The sequence below is a fragment of the Podarcis erhardii genome, assembly GCF_964252035.2.
Source record: "Podarcis erhardii genome assembly, chromosome: 13".
Lineage (NCBI taxonomy): Eukaryota > Metazoa > Chordata > Lepidosauria > Squamata > Lacertidae > Podarcis > Podarcis erhardii.
The window spans coordinates 43,428,555-43,449,090 of NC_138502.1; the positions used below are offsets into that span (position 1 = coordinate 43,428,555).

The 20,536-nt window shown below is 45.9% G+C and overlaps 4 protein-coding genes across 6 annotated transcripts in view; 1 reads left to right on the plus strand and 3 right to left on the minus strand.

Annotated features, from left to right (window-relative positions):
• CNTD1 (cyclin N-terminal domain containing 1) overlaps positions 1-7,230 on the minus strand; it is a 9,478-nt gene extending 2,248 nt beyond the window's left edge. Inside the window, exons 1-6 of one of the 3 annotated variants that reach the window (XM_081838192.1) lie at positions 7,186-7,230; positions 4,850-5,031; positions 4,668-4,743; positions 3,754-3,910; positions 2,634-2,796; positions 1,790-1,934 (exon numbers count right to left, since the gene is read on the minus strand). In XM_081838192.1, the coding sequence (XP_081694318.1) occupies positions 1,790-1,934; positions 2,634-2,796; positions 3,754-3,910; positions 4,668-4,743; positions 4,850-5,021 (713 nt within the window). In that variant the 5' untranslated portion in view covers positions 5,022-5,031; positions 7,186-7,230. Of the gene's footprint in view, positions 1-1,789; positions 1,935-2,633; positions 2,797-3,753; positions 3,911-4,667; positions 4,744-4,849; positions 5,032-7,067 lie in introns of all 3 variants that reach the window. The other 2 variants (XM_081838190.1, XM_081838191.1) reach the window with 2 other exon arrangements.
• Positions 3,540-20,536, minus strand: part of LOC309328166 (mucin-3A-like) — a 157,604-nt gene continuing 140,607 nt past the window's right edge. Inside the window, exon 12 of the mRNA XM_081838175.1 lies at positions 3,540-3,558. The gene's annotated coding sequence lies outside the window, so the exon portion shown is untranslated. The remainder of the gene's footprint in view (positions 3,559-20,536) is intronic.
• Positions 7,285-11,311, plus strand: COA3 (cytochrome c oxidase assembly factor 3). Its single transcript, XM_081838339.1, has 2 exons — positions 7,285-7,616; positions 10,968-11,311. The coding sequence occupies exons 1-2, from the start codon at positions 7,406-7,408 to the stop codon at positions 11,069-11,071; spliced, it is 315 nt and encodes a 104-aa protein (XP_081694465.1). The 5' UTR covers positions 7,285-7,405; the 3' UTR covers positions 11,072-11,311.
• Positions 16,028-20,536, minus strand: part of WNK4 (WNK lysine deficient protein kinase 4) — a 63,320-nt gene continuing 58,811 nt past the window's right edge. Inside the window, exon 20 of the mRNA XM_081837608.1 lies at positions 16,028-16,954. Coding sequence (XP_081693734.1) covers positions 16,952-16,954 — 3 coding nt within the window. The 3' untranslated portion in view covers positions 16,028-16,951. The remainder of the gene's footprint in view (positions 16,955-20,536) is intronic.

The window sequence follows — 20,536 nt, forward strand, 5'->3', positions numbered from 1 at the left end:
CACAGCTGTTTCTTGCAGCAGCCCTGGCTACAAGATCCACAGGTGAATGGTGCCTCTGGGGCTGGTCAAGGGGTGCTGGGTGCCAGGAGCTGAGGCAGCCTCGCAGTAAGCAAGCAAATGGGTGAGGGAGCCCAGCCAGCGAGTCTGCCAGCCCTTGCTATTGGGAATGGACAGACAAGTCCCAGGCCCCTGTGGGGCAGTGTGAGGAGGCACCTCCCTTTGGGGCAGCTCAGAGACCATGGGCGGAAGCCATGGGGCTGCCCAGAGGACTCCTGAGGAGAGGAGGCTAAGGGAACACTCCACAAGGGAGGGTGTTTGAAAAAGGGTGAGAGAGTGGCAGCTCTGCAGGCAAGGAGTGACATAACTGGGCTCCTGAGCCCCACAGGGGTGCCGCAGAAAGAATGTACCGTATTTTTCGCTCCATAAGACGCACCAGACCATAAGATGCACCTAGTTTTTGGAGGAGGAAAACAAGGAAAAAAATATTCTGAATCTCAGAAGCCAGAACAACAAGAGGGATCACTGCGCAGCAAAAGCAACGATCCCTCTTGCTGTTCTGGCTTCTGGGATAGCTGCGCAGCCTGCATTCACTCCATAAGACGCACACACATTTCCCATTACTTTTTAGGAGGGAAAAAGTGAGTCTTAGAGAGCAAAAAATACAGTAGTTGGCCAAGGGAGCTGTGGATTCAAAAAGGTTGAAAACCTCTGTCCTAGGCAATATTCAGTATATGCCCACAACACTTACGCAGCCACATCCCATAAACCACACCAGCAGAGTGGGTGTATTTTCTCGGCCGCAACGTAATGTGTTACAGGTGCTATGAAAATGCATTATCCTTGCAACAAAAGTGTTTCTGTTGAGGAAAAACCACTTATATCCAACGAGACATTTTTAGAACCAATTATGTAGAAAAGGCCCTAAAAATGCAGCTTTTCTTGCAACAGAGGACCATCACATGCCGTTTTCAGACTAATTCCTTGTATGAAGTAGTTTGAAACTCGCTCTGGAATAACTCTTTTGAAAGGTTTCTGTAAAAAAATATGATACAATTCTCCAGTCATTCTAAGGGACTTGTGTAATGCTGGGGCTCTAGCAGCTATTGCCTGATGGTGCATTTCAACCACGTCGATACTTTTTATTGTGCAAACCACCCTTAATGGTGATGCAATTTCTCCCCCCCCCTTTTTTTAAGCCACAGTTGTACCGAGTGGTGTTCTGTGTTTCCCTTTAACCTTCGTGCGTGTGTGTGTGTGTGTGGCACTTTCACAAGGCTTTTTTCTACTTCTGGAGCTGTAAGAATAGAACATTGCTCATCCGCTGTCTACAGCTGAACTATGTCTCCTTTCAGCAACGTATCCAAATAGGACATTTTTAGCCTGGGTTAGAAAATACCAGCCTTCCCATCCCTGCTAATTCCCACCCTGTATTTAAAGGATACCTTACAATAGACATCGAGAGCTGTGCATGCTGTGCTGTTGCCAAATTTTGTGAAGTCAGGCTCCATCCCATGTGCATTGCTTACAAACAGGCCTCTGTTAAGGTGTGCTGCCTGGAAAAGTGACTCAGACTTTCTTGGTCTCTAAAGCGCTCTCTGCTCTTTGTGCTGCTTCAACAGACACACTGGAGTCTGGAAGTGCCTTGGGCCAGTCACCAGTCATTGATGTAGCCAAGGGGGGGCAGCTGTCCCCCCCCCATCAATAAAAATCTGAGGTTCTGCCCCCCCCAGAAAAGCTCCCCCCTTACCAGAATGAATTCATTTCTAGCTTGTCACTTCCCAGAACTTACAGCTGGAGCTCATTCGGAGAGGAGTTTTTAATCGAAGTCTTCAGCAAGGTGTCATAAACGCTGCTCCGCAAGAGGTACGTTAAAGCCAGCAAATGTCTGCACATTTCAAGCAGCTGTTTTGTGGGTAGCATGTAGCCATTGTACCCTAATCATGAGGAATAACAGAAGGCAGCAGAAGCTGCAGTTAGGTTTCTGTCTGGAACCAGAATCTACAAACCTATGTCTTGACTACCCCTTTGGACAATTTAGGGTAGATGCGTGGACCTACGGGAGATGCCTTCTAGTAGTTCACCACACCCTTCTTCCTTATGTGGCCAAACTATTGTAGGATTTGTTGCCTCGGTTTCAGCGCCTTAATTTTTGTAGACTTTCCCCAAAAACCTAAAGCCAAAAAGGTACTGTTCTCTCTGGAATAGCTTACAAGGGAAAGGTAGCAAGGGGAACAAACTGAATGTGTGTTCAGGCTAGATCTAGCAACAAATTCAAAAGATACAGTAATTCTGTTGCGGCAAAAAAATTGTCTTTCCCCCTTCTTCTGATTAACAGCATCTCCTTTAAAGTGGAGCTGTTCAGAATGGGACTTGCTGCAGAATGGGAACACTGCAAGTTGATCCAAGTATTCATTTCCCTGAAACAAGGAGCCCAATATGCCAGAAGAAGCTTAAGCGAATAGATTTCGAGACATACCCTTATTCTTCCACTGCTCTGTACACCAGAAAAAAATGCCCTGTTAAGGGTTCCCTAGAGCTGCTTGCTGCTCAAAGAAGACGAGTGGGGGCTGTGACTTATTTTTACCTCCTTAGCTAAAGCTTGCCCAATGTTATGTCTTGTTCTCGACCCTTACCTAAAACCTCCAGCAGCATTTCAACATAAGCAAAAGGGGCTGGAAAATTGATTTGGAAATGCAGAGCCTTCAAAATGGCCAGTTCAGATTCCAGTAGTTCTTCTGTGGTATAGGAGAAGCCCAAAGACTTCAGAAACCTCAGAACCACGTTGTTATTCACTATCTGTACGAAGACAGAAATGTGACCATTACTCTCAAAATGCCAACTTTACTTCTGTCTACCACGACCGGGTGCTAAAGGAGTTCTGTTGTCTATTTATTGCAACACACACTTTGCATTAAAATGACATTTCAAGCTATGGGGGCTGCAAAGGGAGCTGCAGAAGGGCGGGGGAGGCAGGAGAGCTTGTTCTATGAGCAGAACTTTGGTAGCAGTTCTTAAAACAAGACCCCATATTTTAAAAATACATGCAAATCTCTATAAACATGTAAAGAAAACCTTCCCCAAACTCTGTTCATATTGTTTTTTCCAATAATATAAAAGGTGTCCCACCCCCTTCAGCTACAAGTTGATAATTGTGAAAGCCTCATAATGCTATATAGCTATTAGCCATTTTTAATATGGCTACTTGCATATGCGGGTGGCGCCGTGGGTTAAACCACAGAGCCTAGGACTTGCCGATCAGAAGGTCGGCGGTTTGAATCCCCACGACGGGGTGAGCTCCCGTTGCTCGGTCCCTGCTCCTGCCAACCTAGCAGTTCAAAAGCACGTCAAAGTGCAAGTAGATAAATAGGTACCGCTCCAGCGGGAAGGTAAACGGCGTTTCTGTGCGCTGCTCTGGTTCGCCAGAAGCGGCTTAGTCATGCTGGCCACATGACCCAGAAGCTGTACGCCGGCTCCCTCAGCCAGTAAAGCGAGATCAGTGCCGCAACCCCAGAGTCGGTCATGACTGGACCTAATGGTCAGGGGTCCCTTTACCTTTAGCTTTACTTGCAGAGTACATCTGGCTTTGCAACCAGTAACTCCCATTTTCATTTATTGGGCAGACATTACTGTAACATTGCTCTAAAAAAAAAATACTGTCTTAACATTCCCTCCCACAGAATGGCTCTGGGATGGTGCATAAAGAGAGCAAAGATTATGTCAAAATATGTAAGGGCACTTCCTGAATCTTCTTACACTATAATGGAAGGAGAGCTTGCTGGCAAGCTGGATGCAAGAGACCAGACGCAGCACATATGTGCTCTCAATCTGCTGTTTCACTGAGGCCCACTTGCTGTCTTCCTCCTTTGCTCTCGTGAGATGAGAAGCCTCTTTAATGAGTGTAAGCATGAACCTAAGAAAGTACAAGGGAAAAATATCTGGTTATACGAAGATGAAGCAAGGCTGGCAGTACCTGTAAACCTTGCTCTCTACAACACCCCAGAATCAAAGGCGCTTGCTTAGATCTCTGTCAGGGAGTTAAAGCAGCTTGAGGAGTCCTGAAAGGGAAATTGCAAGGTGCTTGCTTGCTGCAGATACCTGGCAGTGACGGACTATGTGTGAAACAGTGTGAAAAGCCCTCTACTCTTGCTCTACTGTCCCAGGAGCGGTGAATTGCCCCACAAACACGTCCTTGGGATTCCAGATCCCTCCAGCTTCTTTCTGCTACTGCGTACCTAAACAGAAAGTGTTTGCCCGCCAGGATGGGCCCCTTGGCAGTCACTTCGAGCAGAAAAGAAAACTGCAAATGCTTGGTGGGCCTGATGTGACTAGCCAGCAGCACACCGAGGAAAAAGGTTGTGACATCTTGCAATTGCCTTCCCCTTAAACTCTTGCATTTATGACTAATGGAAGGTGTTTCTTACATTACCATTTGCAGGCAGAGTCTGTACAGCCTGGGCCTTCGGCTCCTCACTCCTGCTCTAAATTAATACCTGTGGTAGCCATTTTTAAAAGGATTTTATAAAAAAATACATATATATATAAGGGGAGCATGTAAAGGTCTAGTCATCACTCGGAGATGATAACATGGTTGTCCGAAAGCTACACCTCAAAGGTGAAGAATATGTAAAATGTTATCTTCTCTCAAGGTGGGCAGAACAAATCAATACCTTTCAAATATTTCTATGGCTTGGTATCTTGCTGATTCAGTCAGGCTCCATTTTTCGGACAGAAGAAACACAAATTCTGTCAAAAAAATAAATAAAGGGTGAGAGGTGGGGGATCCTCAGAATCATAACTGCAGGTTCTTTTGGCATGTCAGCCTACTGAATTTGCCAAGCTCAGTTCTCACCCACGATCTGTGTCTCTTTAAAGCAACCTGCCTCTTCGCACAGCTCACTCAGGTACTGCTCATTCTCCCTGGCCATGTGGAGCAAAGCATCTTGGATAACTCCGCCGGCCACTGCTCCAAAGACAGGCTCCGAAGAATGGTACCTGGATGCCACCTTTGTGGGTGAGCCCATCGGAAGAGTTCTGTCAAGGAGGAAAGAGCAGTTCAACACCCACCATTTTAATTTGTATAATTTCCTTACTTTCTCTAGAATTGTTGTCTTTCCCCTCTCCCTTCTCTGCCCATGCCTTTTTATTGCCTCTCTCAAAATGAAGGGTTCTGGAACTCCATGTTGCAAGAGGAAATCTAGAATTGTCTTCCACACTAAAACACAATCCTATGCATATTTACTCAGATCTTAAGGCCCACTGCTCAGTGGGATCCAATGCTATACGCATGTTGGCTGAAGTTTGCCAATGTGGTGCCTATGGGCACAATGGCACGCAGAAGGCCTTCCCCCTCATGCCCACAAAACCTCTGACCCACCCATCACAGTTTCCCTTCATCAGGTGCTGACTTTGGTGAGTACAGTTTCTCCTCTGGAAAGTTGAAGGAAGAAGCTGGAAGAGCAGTGCCCTTTCCCCACTTCCTGAGTAGCAGAGCAGAAGGTGAAGCAACTAAGAGGTGAAAGGGAATGATCTGGGAGTTTCACCACCACATAGCCACAGAATACATGTTTCTGTTGACTGAACCGTAAAAAACTGCTGCTTTCTAGCACTCTCATGGTCCAAGACATGAACATAGGAATATCCTGCTTAATCAGGTTAATGGCCCACCGCTCCACACAAGGTCCGGAGGGTGGCAGCATGAGAATGGGGCCTTTTTTGTGGTGGCTCCTCAGTTTGTGGAATACTCTCTCCAGGGAAGCTCGCTTGGGGCCACCATTATATACCGTACTTTTAGACAGTGATTTTTTTCTTTAAAAAGAAAAATACTCTCATTCTGACTCAAGAAAATCACCATTTTATAGTTCATATCGGGAAAAATAAATACAGTAACTGGACAAAAGTACAAAGATTCACAAAATGTTTAGGGGTATGCATTCCCTTGCATCCCACCCTCTGAAAAAAGCACTGCATTTAGGCACTAAGCGAAAACATTCCTCTATAATCAGGCCTTAAACTATCTGTGACCACTTACATTGGGACATTTTGTAATGTATTTTGTTTTCCTCATGGTTTTAATGTATCTATGTGCAGGGTTTTGTTTCATTTTTTGGTCTGTTTTGTTTGCAAAACAGGCTTTGGGTTGTCCCAGGCAAGGCAAAGCGACTAACAAAATCAACAAAATCAATGAACCGGATGGTGTGCAAGTGTGTGTGTGTGAGAGGTGGCTTACGTAAAAAAAACGCCAATTCTAGAGGATCTGTTTTAATCCTACTGACACACGTCCACTGAGCCACCACCCCAAAGGCTGGTGGGCCGGCGGGGACTCCCTTCCAAATGAACACGCCTAGATATAGGACTGGGGGGGCTGGGGTTGCCACCACGTGCTGCCCACCTGCCATCTCCAGAGACTCAATGTGGCGTAGGCATTAGTGTTGGACTATGGCCTGGGAGACAAGGGTTCGAATCCACACTCACTGGATGACCTTGGGCCAGTCACCATCCATGGGTGTAGCCAAGGGGGGGACAGAGGGGCAGCTGTCACCCCCATCAATAAAAATCTGAGGTTCTGCCCCCTCATGCCCCACCCCTAACAAAAACCCTGGCTATGCCCATGTCACCATCTCTTAGCCTAATCTATTATGTTACTATTCCTTAAATTTAAATTAAATAAATAAATTAAATAACATAAATGTTATGTTATTGTTCCTTAAATGTGTATACTGCCCCATACCCGGAAGTCTCAGGGTGGTTTGCAACATAAAATTCACTATGCATATATATATATATATATATATATATATATATATATATATATATATCTACACACACACACACACACACTAACTATATATAGTAATAATTTTTTTTAAAAAAGCCAATAATCCCCCTTTTCTCCTCCTTCTCAAGGTTGTTGTGAGGATGAAACGGGGAGAACCATGTACGCCACCTTGAGCTTCCTGGGAAGATAAAGGTGGCATATAAATGCAACAATAAATAATAGCAATAATAATAATAATAATAATAATAATAATAATAATAATAATAATAATAATAATAATATAGTACTGTACTAATGTAATTATATACATAATCTCTCCTATTTCGTTTCTCAGGAACAGGTTCCCCCCCGCCACACCACACAGCTGTTCCTCCGAAATTAACCGTCCCCAGACACGCGCCCTCACACACACACGCGCGCACACGCGTGTCCAAAGCCGCCCTGAGCCCGCGCCCGCCCTCGCCAAAGATGGCGGGAGCGGCACCGCCGCTCAGTTCCCCCCTTAAGATGGCCGCCGCTTTCCTTGCAGCGCGCCGCGGGCCCTCAACAAAGATGGCCGCCCCGCCTCAGCCGTCCCCATGAGGGCGCGCCCAGCAGGCCCTTCCCATTGATCCGGAGCGGGCGGGGAAGATGTCGTCGCCGTCGCCGTCTCCGTCGGGGCCTGGAGGAGCGGGACCCCCGCGCGGCCCAACCTCGAGCGTCCGGCGGCGGTGGGAGTTGCACCGCGCCGGGGCCCCTGGCGGCTTGGCCTCGAGCCCCGCGGTGGACGCGGCCCGGCGCGGGCTGAGGGCCCGCAACGCCCTCACGGCGCTCGGCATCGGCGCGGTGGTCGTAGGAATTTGTATCCCTCTCTGGACGGGAGGGGAGCGGGAGGGTGGGCGGCCTTTCGAGCGGGGGGGGGGAAGCAACTCTGCACATGCTCAGGGGCGCTCTTTTCATCCCGCCCGTCTGGATACGGGTTCCTGTGGAGAGAGAGAAAAGGGGAGTCGCTCGCCTGGCGCCTTCATTGCACCTTTTAAATGAAGTCTGTGAAAGGGGGTGTCTATTGCCTTTTTTATGGGGAGCGCACACCCCTAAACATTTTGTGAATCTTTGTGAAGCTGGGCATGTTTAGCCTGGAGAAGAGGAGGTGAAGGGGTGATATGATAGCCATGTTCAAATATATAAAAGGATCAGTTACAGATAGGTAGCCGTGTTGGTCTGCCATAGTCAAAACAAAACAAAATAGCTGGTTTGCCATAGTCAAAACAAAACAAATTCCTTCCAGTAGCACCTTAAAGACCAACTAAGTCAGTTCTTGGTATGAGCTTTCGTGTGCATGCACACTTCTTCAGATACAAAAGGGTGTCTATATAAAAGGATGTCACATAGAGGAGGGAGAAAGGTTGTTTTCTGCTGCTCCAGAGAAGCGGACACGGAGCAATGGTTCCAAACTACAAGAAAGAAGATTCCACCTAAACATTAGGAAGAACTTCCTGACAGTAAGAGCCGTTCGACAGTGGAATTTGCTGCCAAGGAGTGTGGTGGAGTCTCCTTCTTTGGAGGTCTTTAAGCAGAGGCTTGACAACCATATGTCAGGAGTGCTCTGATGGTGTTTCCTGCTTGGCATGGGGTTGGACTCGATGGCCCTTCTGGTCTCTTCCAACTCTATGATTCTATGTGTTGGGTGATTTGTGGGGCATAGGAATTTGTTCTTTTTTTCAAAATATAGTCCAGCCCCCCCCCCACAAGGTCTGAGGGACAGTGGACCGGCCCCCTGCTGAAAAAAATTGCTGACCCCTGGCTTGGAGCATCCCAGCCAAACCTGAAGGAGAAGTTGTTGTTAGTTTGCGTGGGTTCTGCATTGAGCCTTGGGCGATGATAGGGGGTGTAAGGTAAAGGTAAAGGGACCCCTGACCATTAGGTCCAGTCGTGGCCGACTCTGGGGTTGCGGCGCTCATCTCACTTTATTGGCAGAGGGAGCCGGTGTACAGCTTCTGGGTCATGTGGCCAGCATGACTAAGCCGCTTCTGGTGAACCAGAGCAGCGCACGGAAACGCCGTTTACCTTCCCGCTAGAGTGGTACCTATTTATCTACTTGCACTTTGATGTGCTTTCGAAATGCTAGGTTGGCAGGAGCTGGGACCGAGCAACGGGAGCTCACCCCATCACGGGGATTCGAACAGCCGACCTTCTGATCGGCAGGTCCTAGGCTCTGTGGTTTAACCCACGGCGCTACCCGCATCCCTGATAGGGGGTGTATCAGCTTGCTTTATAGAATCATAGAAATGAAAAGTTGGAAGGGGACCCCCCCCCCCGGTCATTTAGTCAAATCTCAACAAGCCGCCCCCTATCCAATTTGGAACCATACTGAACCCTTCTTAGCTTTGCAAATCTCCTAAAATGGCTTTTTTAAACAAAAAACACACAAGTTACTGTATTTATGTATTAAATTTGCATACTGCCCTTCATCCGAAGAGGTCGGGGTGGTTCACGGCATAAAAATACAAAATAAAAGCATAGGAAGAGTTCCTTCTGACTCTTAAAATTCTGGGATTCTATAAAACAAACCAGTACGCCCAGGGCTCAATGCAGAACTCACACAAAGGAGTAATAATCATCATCATACCGTTGAAGAAAGTGCAGGGAGGAGAACACAGGGCATGGTGGAGACATTTGGCTCTGCTTTCCCCCTCTGGGGTCCAGGTGAGGGTCTTTCCTCAAAATCTGGGTGGCTCTCACCACCCCACCCCATCCATTTGGGGCAGAGAAGCGTTGAGATCTGAGGGGGCAGTGTTTGGGCTTAATTTGGAAGGCGGGACGATTTGGCCCCGGAGAATCCTCCGGTGTGGGGTGTGCATGTGTGCGGCTTGACTTCTGACACCAATTTCCAACCTGGTGCGAACCTGGTGCAAACCTCCACAGTTGCTTCTGATGCGGAAGAAGCGCTCTGGAAAGGCCATGCCTCCTCCTAGTAGGCCAATTCCCGCCTTCCCCAAGCAAGGTGTAGGTTGCTTGCTTTCCTTCAGCCTCAATTCCAGCCGATAAGTAACCAAACAAACCCCTGTGTTGCAAAGAGAACGTCAGCAATGTCTAGGCAACACGATGACCATATACATACGCAATAGACAATCTTTATAGAATTCCTTCAAACCATAACTAGTACAAAATGAAATCTTTAGTCTCAAAGTCTCTGAAAATCTTTAAATGAAGCGAAGTACCAGACTTTGTATGATGAAAGACAAGCTTTGCGTATTCAGCAAATATGATGTCCAGCACTGAACAGTGATTCCAGATACAGTGGTGCCCCGCAAGACGGAAAACCCGCTAGACGAAAGGGTTTTCCGTTTTGGAGGCGCTTCGCAAAACGAATTTCCCTATGGGCTTGCTTCGCAAGACGAAAATGGCTTGCGAGTTCCTGCGGGTTTTTTTCCCTCCCCCCCTTTTCTAAGCCGCTAAACTGCTTATCAGCTGATCCGCTAAGCCGCTAAAAGCCGCTAAGCCGTCAATGGGCTTGCTTCGCAAGACGAAAAAACCGCTAGACGAAGAGAATCGCGGAACGGATTCTTTTCGTCTTGCGAGGCACCACTGTATTGACTACTGTTTCGTAAAATTCTTCGTCAGCGTGGTACTGAAACAGTCATCGTGTTGCCTAGACATTGCTCACTTCCAGCTGAGGCTGCCTTAGGGGCATGCACTAGCAACCTTCTTGGTAGCAGAAGCAGATTTTGCTGCATACTGCAAAACTCCTCTCTTCCTCAATATCTTGGGAGGCCCCCCTCCCAAACCCATTTTCCCTGCCAGCATGTTTGCATGAAGGAGGCTAGTTTTAGTGCTATTGGAAGTGACTCGCTCCAACCATTTTGGATCCGTTCTGGCCTCATTGAGACCAGCGCCGCCCTGTGCTGTGAAAGCACGTCTTGTGACTTTAAGGTTTGGCTCAGTTGAAGGGCAAATGCCCTTTCTCCTTCTTTGCCCTTGGCATCTGCTTCAGGGCTGGAAGGGAGCTAGGTGGCAGTGTGCAGTGACTTACCTGGCTGTTAAAAATCATAGAATCATAGAGTTGGAAGAGACCACAAGGGCCATCGAGTCCAACCCCCTGCCAAGCAGGAAATGCCATCAGAGTACTCCTGACATATGGTCGTCAAGCCTCTGCTTAAAGACCTCCAGAAATAGTATTTGCAAATTGTTTTCCTGAGCTTTCTGCGCACAGATGCCTACACCATTCATTCCATCTCCCAAGAACGCTTCTTGGATGAGCTAGAACGGGATGCCGAAGTCATGCAGGCCCGAAGAGCAAAGGCTTCAGCGGAATGAGGATGACGGAGTACTTCCACTTTAAGAAGCACAGGGACAGAATGCCATCTGTGCTGCCAGCTGAGGATGCGTTGGCACAGTGACCTGGGGCATTGATGCCCCCCTGCTGCTCATAGAGAACTGGCTTCTTCATCTGTTTATAAACTCTTTGCCATGCGTAATATGTCAAAGCCTAACAATTTCAGATACTGTATTTAATGTGAAAGAACAATAAATCTGTTATGTGGATTATGCTTATAAGCAGCTCCTTATTTCTTTTTTCAGAGTAGCACAGACAGGACTATGTACTGTTACATAGGATGAAATACGCAGTTTAAAAGATTTGATAGGTGAATATTGTGCTGGTCACATGTCAGTTTCAACTAGTTTTGTAGGTCCACAGCAAAACCACAGACATTCAGAAGTGAAAATAAAAGGTAAAGGTACCTCTGACCGCTAGGTCCAGTTGCGGATGACTCTGGTGTTGCGGGGGCTCATCTCGCTCTATTGGCCGAGGGAGCTGGCGTTTGTCTGCAGACAGCTTCCAGGTCATGTGGCCAGCATGACTAAGCTGCTTCTGGCGAACCAGAGCAGCGCACGGAAACGCCGTTTACCTTCCCACTGGAGCGGTACCTATTTATCTACTTGCACTTTGACATGCTTTCGAACTGCTAGGTTGGCAGGAGCAGGGACCGAGCAATGGGAGCTCACCCCGTCGCGGGGATTCGAACCGCCGACCTTCTGATCGGCAAGCCCTAGGCTCTGTGGTTTACAACTCCACCCGCATCACAGAAGTGAAAATAGTACAGGTCTTAATGGGACCTGCAGGCTCCTTTCAAAGCATGGTTGCAGGGGTGGGTTCCAGAGACTTGGAAAAGTGACCTTGACACAGTGCTACATTTTATGGACATTAAGTGAACCTTTCCTGCTTATGAAATTTAAAGAAGTATGGTCCTCAGGAAAGATCTCTGTACCTCCTCCAGCAGGTATGCTGAGAGTTTGTTTTCCAATAGAATAATCAGCTTGGCTTGTCCTATCAACCAAGAACAACTGTTATGAACTCTGACCAGCTCTGTTCCAGGGCATCGTATTCTGTGTGTGCTGCTTTCACAGCTGTGTTGTTGCTGTTATTGTCTCTCCTAAGTAGTATTTGGGGCTAGTAAATCATTAAAGCGGTGGCTGGCTGGGAGCCAGACAAGGCAATTGTCAGATGCACAATTCTCTTAAGAGGCTTAAGGGAGGGAAGGGAATTTTCCATTTAGCTGAAGCTGGACTGTGTTGTCTGCAGTCCAGGCTTCCACAGCGCAAGACTTAAGAGCCTTGCTCCCTCCACACAAAAGATGCAACAGTAATTTCAGCACTGGAACAGTTTAGAACAGGATAGAGCAAAGGTATCTTAACCTACTAACATTGTTATGTTAACTTATGAATAGTAAGTTCCCAAGACAACTGAACTCATTGATACAAAACTAATATCACGTCTTTTCTGGGTGCATTTATGAAGTGCCAAACCTTCGTTGCCCCACCATTAACTTCTGTTCAATCTGTTTGTTCTCCCTATGACTTGTTGGTTTTGTTAATGGAACCCTCTACAATATTAATAAAACGTGGCCGTGAAATTAAGTGCTGCCTTCTCCCACTGCTCTTTGGAGGGAGCTCATCTCGTTCCATTAATTTATTGGTTTCTTCTTTTTTAAATACAGATAATTGAATTCAGGGATGTGCAACTAAATGCACATAATGGAATTCAGGGATCAGAAATCCCTTCTGTTTAAGAGAACAGTTAGCGCAATTAAAAGTTCACCGTGCACCAAGAAAATCTGGCATTTGCAAATTAAGCCACCTGCCTTAACTTTAAATGTAAGCTGTAAGCATGTTCTGCCCAGAATGGTATACAGTGGTACCTCAGGTTACATACGCTTCAGGTTACAGACTCCATTAACCCAGAAATAGTGCTTCAGGTTAAGAACTTTGCTTCAGGATGAGAACAGAAATCGTGCTCCGGCGGCGCGGCAGCAGCGGGAGGCCCCATTAGCTAAAGTGGTGCTTCAGGTTAAGAACAGTTTCAGGTTAAGAACGGACCTCCGGAACGAATTAAGTACTTAACCCCAGGTACCACTGTACATGGCTACTCAGAAGTAATTCCCTTGATACCTTCAAGTTGTCAATTAAGCTGCCCGGTGTCTGTCATCACTTACGGCTGCAAATTAGAAAAACCAGTGCTATGTGAAGTCCTTCCTTTTGCCTGTCCTTAATGTCTCACCATTCAGCTCTTCAGATGACCACCAGTTTTAGCGTTATGAGTACGGGTAGGCAAACTAAGGCCTGGGGGCCAGATCCAGCCCAATCACCTCAATTTGGCCCGCGGACGGTCCAGGAATCAGTGTGCTTTTACATGAGTAGAATGTGTCCTTTAATTTTAAATGCATCTCTGGGTTATTTGTGGGGCATAGGAATTTGTTGTTTTTTCAAAATATAGTCCGCCCTCCCCCCCACAAGGTCTGAGGGACAGTGGACTGGCCCCCTGCTAAAAAAAGTTTGCTGACCCCTGATTATGAAAAACCTCTGTATTTTCTCCCAGTTGTATAATTTTATGAACTACCGTGTCCCCTTGCTTGCCTTTATTTCCTGAACTAAAACCCAAATTTTGTCACCTTCCCTTGTGAAGGTGCTCCAGCTCCCTGATAATTTTGGTTGCACTTTTCTGCACTGGCTACCAGAAAGGTACACGGTATTGCAAATGTGGCTGCACCTTGTGTTTGTATAAAGGAATTAACAGTTTTGGCTTTAGAGTCTTTTCCTAGTGATCCACACTATGGAATTTGCCTTTTTCACAGCTGCTGCACCCTGGTTTTGTTTTCATTGAGCTAACCTCCCTGACCCCAGGATTCCTTTCCTGGTCAGTCATTGTCAGCAGAAACATCATGTGTATATGTGAAATTATGATAATTATTTTTTGCTGCGGTGTGCAGCAGTTTATATTGGACTTTGTTTGCCAGTTCATTGCCCATTCCCTCAGTTTGAAGATTTTCTTTTGGAGTGCCTTGCAGTCCATTTCGTTTTTCACCACCCTGAATAACTTGGGGCCGTTCATGGGGCTGCCATATGTCATAGCCGGGATTTGTCCTTTGAAATGGTATTTGGGCAGAATTTTCTGAAAGTGGCTGAAATGTCCAGGGAAACCTGGGCATAGGGCAGCCCGTATCGGAAATGATTTTTTTTGGCAATTTCCCTAAGAAATAGGTTAAAACTACCGGTACTTGCTTTCTGGAGATTTTGCAAAAAAAACACCCTGAGGCATCCTTGAAGATAGCAGCTCTGCAGTTGATGCCTAGTAGAGATAAGAAGATATACCAATTTTATATTTTGGAGGTGATGCAGAATTCTTTCTTGCGATCTTTATTACCTGTCCTTCAAGGTACACCTGTGTTTTGTTTTAAGAGCATAAACTGAGCTAATCTCCATTTAAACTTGTGCTCATTTTGAACTTGCCTATTGGCTGAAGCTTACTTGCATGAATAACTCACCTCACCTGCCAAAAAAACCAAAACCAAAAGATGTTTCCAAGAACAATTGCGAACTTCATTCCAAAAGTCTTGGGTAAACTTAAGTTACAGCTACCCTACATGCTTATGGGATTAATACTGCAGATTTGCATGCCTACTTTTTCTTCCAGTAGAGTTAAGCAGGTGTTTAAAGAGAATCCACCTGTATTTTAAGTGGAAGGATTTGTATTCAATCACACAAATGTCTCATTCTTCTCGGTATCCATTATATAAAACATTTAGCTTGAAGAATTAACCCTTGCTGTGGCTCCTTTAAGAAAAGCAGGCAATGCCTTGCATCTCCAGTATATGCCTTTGCATGTGTGGGTCCGGTGAGGCTGACTACAGTGGTGCCTCGCAAGACGAAAAGAATCCGTTCCGCGAGTCTCTTTGTCTAGCGGTTTTTTCGTCTTGCGAAGCAAGCCCATTGACGGCTTAGCGGATTAGCGCTGTTAGCGGTTTATCAGCTTAGCGGATAAGCGGCTTAGAAAAAAGGGGGGGGAAGGAAAAAAAACCCCCGCAGGAACTCGCAAGACATTTTCGTCTTGCGAAGCAAGCCCATAGGAAATTCGTTTTGCGAAGCACCTCCAAAATGGAAAACTCTTTCGTCTAGTGAGTTTTCCGTCTTGCGAGGCACCAATGTACTGTAATATCAGGGATGGCCCACTGATACTAAATTTCTCTTTAGCACCACTGTACTAAATTTCTCTTTATATTAGCACCCTTTCAGTCCCGTCCCCCCCCCCCCAAGTCAGTAGAAAATGCAACTCTTAGCCCCAGGGTTCGAGCCCTGTGTTGGGCAAAAGATTCCTGCATTGCACGGGGGTGGCCTAGATGTCTGTTGTGGTCCTTTCCAACTCTACAGTTCTACAATTCCCTGTACGCCGTGCGCAGCCAAAGACTTGTGCACAACCACCAGAGCAGCAAAACATCCTGGGGCAGCTATGGGTGGTGTTCAACTTATGTGCCGCTCAGAGAAGACCTGTTGAAATTAGCACGCCGACCACCAGCCTACCATGGTGATCTCTGCCGTTATGAATCCGTTAAAACTTTCCTGTACCCCAGATTGTGAGAGGGTTGTTTGCAGGAGCTCATTCCCACCTCCTCCGCCCCTCATGTATTCCGAATGTGATGTCTCCAGGGTTTGATGGGTTTGTGGGGTGGTGCATGACACCTGTAGAATATGCCCCTCTCAGACAGAAGGACAGGACAGTATTGACAACACAATTGTGTGCTCAGAGTGTAATTGGGGGTGGGAAGGATCAGGGAACTTGGAAAACTCCCAGCTGCATGCATATTGGCTTACTGTCTTTGGTTCTACTTGAGTTTACTTTCCTGGCAGGGTGTGTGTTGTCTGTCCTTTAAGGGGAAAGCAGTCCTGAGTGCCGAGTATAACAGGCAAAATTTCCTCACGTCCTGGGTGTTGCTTGGAGGGAGTTTGAGGTTGTTTTTATTTATTAATCACCGAAAAACACAGATGCATTATCTGTTTCGCTTCCAAAATGAAAGTGTGTGTGTGTGTGTAATAATAAAAAAATCATACACAAAACAGAAAGCATCAGTGTTTCATTCCAAAGTGCAGGTTCCCATGCAAGTAAAAGGATGAGCCCAAGCAGTTCATTGCCCCAATCAGGGTTTTAGTTTGGGGTTTTTGTTTTGTTTTTTTTGTAAAAAAGTGCAAAGAGGAGGCCACACGTAGTGCCACTGCTGTTGGAGACAGGAGCTGAGCGGGGGCTAAGGCTAAGGGAAGCAAGAAAGAGAGGTGACCCCCAATCCCTTTAACACTGAGGCACAAATTCTGGAAGTTTCCTCTCCTAAGGCAGCTCCTTAAAGTTTTCTAAGCGCTTTGGCCTTGGGGTGGCTTTGTGAATTGAGCCATGCAAGGCACAGAGGATCAAACGACGCTCGTTTAAGTTAGACCCGGCCTTGGGGGCACACACACCCTACACCGTCCATGTGTGCAGACCCCATCCCATAGCACATACGGAACAGGCGACATCCTGATTCCGTTTACAGTGATGCTCCTTTGCGAGGCAGAAGCAGTGGGAAAGGCATGACAGCTCAGGCTTCCCCACAAAAATGCATCCCCAAACAACCGGGGCTTGGCTCCTCTCTGCAGACACAAAGTCTTGTGCGGAGGAAAAGTCTGTAGTGTTGGGCTGCTCACTTGGCCTCTGTACGTTGCTCAGAGGCAGCTCGTCCGTTTGTTCCGCCAGGGGAACTTTCCTATGTCGATGGCTGCTGGCCTTGACGTTGGGAGTGTAAGGCAAAGGCTGAGTAGGACTCTTCGCTGCCTGCTCCCGTCCTTTCGATGGTGGGCAGCAAGCTGAGGTAGTCCAAAAAGTGTCCACGGCTGCTACTGTAGGAACAAAAGGAAATAGGTGAAAAAGAGACAGGGAGGTGTACCGTATTTTTCGCTCTATAGGACGCACTGGACCATAGGACGCACCGGACCATAGGAGGGGGAGAACAGGAAAAAGGTACACCTGTGTTTTGTTTTAAGAGCATAAACTGAGCTAATCTCCATTTAAACTTGTGCTCATTTTGAACTTGCCTATTGGCTGAAGCTTACTTGCATGAATAACTCACCTCACCTGCCAAAAAAAACCAAAACCAAAAGATGTTTCCAAGAACAATTGCGAACTTCATTCCAAAAGTCTTGGGTAAACTTAAGTTCCTGTTCTCCCTTTAAAACAAGGTGTGTTCTGTGCGTTCAAGGTGCGTTCACCCGAAGCCTCCGGAGGCTTTGGGTTCCTTTCAACCTGCTCTTTGGGGCTGGCTTGGCGAAGCGCTGCTTCAAGCCTCAAAGACCAGGTTGGGTAGCAACGCAAAGGTGGCACACCGCCTTCCCGCTGCCCCCCGAGCTTGTGGGGCTGGCGGTGGGGGGAAGCGTTGCAGCCTGCAGAGGCTTTGCGCAGCTAACCCCAAGCTAGAAGAGTGACACGGAGCGCTCCGTCTTGCTGTTCTGGCTTGGGAACAGCCTTTCTAGCCTCTGCAGGGCAGCGGGGTGAAGGCACCCCGCTGCCCTGCAGAGGCTTTGCGCAACTAACCCAAGGTAGAAGAGCGAGACGGAGCACTCCGCAGCGCTCCGTCTCCCTGTTCCGGCTTTGGGCTTTGGGCTTAGCCGCGCAGCCTGCATTCACTCTATAGGATGCACACACATTTCCCCTTAATTTTTGGAGGGGAAAAAGTGCGTCCTATAGAGCGAAAAACACGGTACTTCAGTGGTAAACATGTCCTTTGGATGTACAAGGCCTTGGCTTCATTCCCTATTACAGTGGTACCTCGCAAGACGAATGCCTCGGAAGACAAAAAACTCGCAAAACGAAAGGGTTTTTCGTTTTTTGAGTTGCTTCGCAAGACAGATTTCCCTATGGTCTTGCTTCGCAAGACGAAAACGTCTTGCAAGTTTGAATGGTATAGGTGCAATTTATTCTGAGCAAAAGGCTAAACTAATTGTAAATGGTATGGTCATGGACGAGATTCCAATAGAGAAAGGGACACGACAGGGATGCCCAATATCCCCCCTATTGTTTATATCGGTACTGGAGGTTTTCCTGAACATGATTAGAAGGGACCAGCTGGTTAAAGGAATACAGGTCGGAACTAAACATTATAAGTTAAGAGCATTTGCAGATGATCTAGTTTTGACATTACAACAGCCAGAAGCCAGTACAAAAAGAGTTTTGGAATTAATTGAAATATTTGGTCAAGTAGCAGGTTTCAAATTAAATAAACATAAGACAAAGGTGTTGGAAAAAAATCTAACGATGGGGGAAAAAGATAGCTTCCAAAGAGAAACCGGTTTGGAAATTGCAAAAAGAGTAAAATATCTGGGGGTGAACTTAACATCTAAGAATGTGAACTTATTTAAAGATAATTATGAGAAATGTTGGTTGGAAGTGAAGAAAGATTTCGATATATGGTCTAGGCTGAGACTTTCCTTGTTAGGCCGAATTGCTGTCATCAAGATGAATGTATTGCCGAGATTGTTATTTTTGTTCCAGACATTGCAAGTTCTAGACAAGATGGATTGTTTCAAGAAGTGGCAGAAAGATATATCTAAATTTGTCTGGCAGGGCAAAAAACCCAGAATAAAATTTAAGATTTTGACTGATGCAAAGGATAGAGGGGGCTTTGCCCTGCCGGACTTAAAACTTTACTATGAAGCAGCAGCTTTTTGCTGGCTGAAACCATGGCTACTTCTTGAGAATACAGATATTCTGGATCTGGAAGGTTATGATAATAACTTTGGTTGGCATGCATATTTATGGTATGACAAGGTAAAGGTACATAGAAACTTTAAAAACCATATTGTCAGGAAAGCATTGTATAATGTATGGAATCGATATAAAGATTTGTTAGAGAGTAAAACCCCCAGGTGGTTGTCACCAATGGAAGCCAAGGCGGTAAAAAGACTGAATATGGACTCAGATTGGCCAAAATATTGTGAAATTATAGAATATGATGGTGAAAAGCTGAAACTACAGAGTTTTGAGAAATTGAAACCCAAAGTCCGAGACTGGTTACATTATTACCAAATTAATGAAACTTTTAAGCAGGACAGGAAACTAGGATTTCAGAAGGAGAGGTCAAAGTTAGAAACAGAATTGCTAGAACCCAATACTAAGAATTTGTCTAGAATGTATAATCTGCTGCTAAAATGGAACACACAGGATGAAACGGTTAAATCAGCTATGATTAAGTGGGCACAAGATATTGGTCATGATATTATGTTTGCTGACTGGGAGCAGTTATGGACCACAGGTATTAAATTTACGGCATGTAGTGCCTTGAAAGAGAATATAATGAAAATGATATATAGGTGGTACATGACCCCAGTTAAGCTTGCAAAATATCATCTGCCCAATAACAATTGCTGGAAGTGTAATGAATGCGAAGGAACTTTTTATCATCTTTGGTGGACCTGCCCGAAGATTAAGGCCTACTGGGAAATGATCTATAATGAAATTAAGAAAATCCTTAAGTGGACATTTGTAAAGAAACCGGAGGCTTTTCTCTTGGGCATGGTAGGCCAAATGGTTCTAAAGAAAGATAGAACATTTTTTATGTACGCAACAGCAGCAGCAAGAATTCTTTTGGCGAAGTATTGGAAGACTAAAGAATTACCTACTCTGGAAGAATGGCAGACCAAGGTGACTGAATTTATGGGACTGGCAGAGATGACCGGTAGAATCCGTGACCAGAGGAGAGAGACAGTGGAAGAAGACTGGAAAAAATTCAAAATCTATCTTAAAAATTGTTGTAAAATTTCGGAATGTTAAGATGTCAAGGGATTGGATATAAAGAACTACAGCTGTAAAAATTGAAATCTAAAAAACTTTAAAGAGAATTAAATATAAAAAGGGATGAAGGATTGCTAAAAAATTTTAAAATAAGGATGCAGTGAAGGGGAGGTTTGGGGAAGTCGTGTTATGTTTGTCTGTTTTTTGTTTATGTTGTAAAATTAATAAAAAATACTTTAAAAAAAAAAAGAAAAGAAAACGTCTTGCAAGTTTGTTTCCTTTGTCTTGCAAGTTTGTTTCCTTTTTCTTAAAACCGTGCATTCACTTCGAGGAGCAACTCATAGCACGCGGTGTGGTAGCCTTTTTTGAAGACTTTGGTGATTTTTGAAGCTTTTCCAAAGTCCGTGCTTCGCAAGACGAAAAAATTGCAAGACGAAAATACTCGCGGAACGAATTAATTTCGTCTTGCGAGGCACCACTGTACCTCCAGTTAAAAGCGGAGCTTAGATAGCAGGGCTGGGAATCACCCAGCATTTTTAAGAACATTTCTCTTCCCCCAAAGGCTCCCAGGAGCTGTAGTTTGCTAACAGTGCTGGGAATTGCGGCTGGGTGCAATGGGTAAACTCCAGCTCCCGGGGTTCTTCTTTGGGGTGTGCCTTAAATCTACGGTGTGTATGTAGAGGGAGACTGTGAAT

Bases quoted from the DNA above. Each gene is read 5' to 3' on its own strand.
- COA3 (XM_081838339.1), top strand. From the start codon at position 7,406: ATGTCGTCGCCGTCGCCGTCTCCGTCGGGGCCTGGAGGAGCGGGACCC. The intron at 7,617-10,967 runs GTATCCCTCTCT...TTCTGCGCACAG, and splicing joins CGCGGTGGTCGTAGGAATTT to ATGCCTACACCATTCATTCC.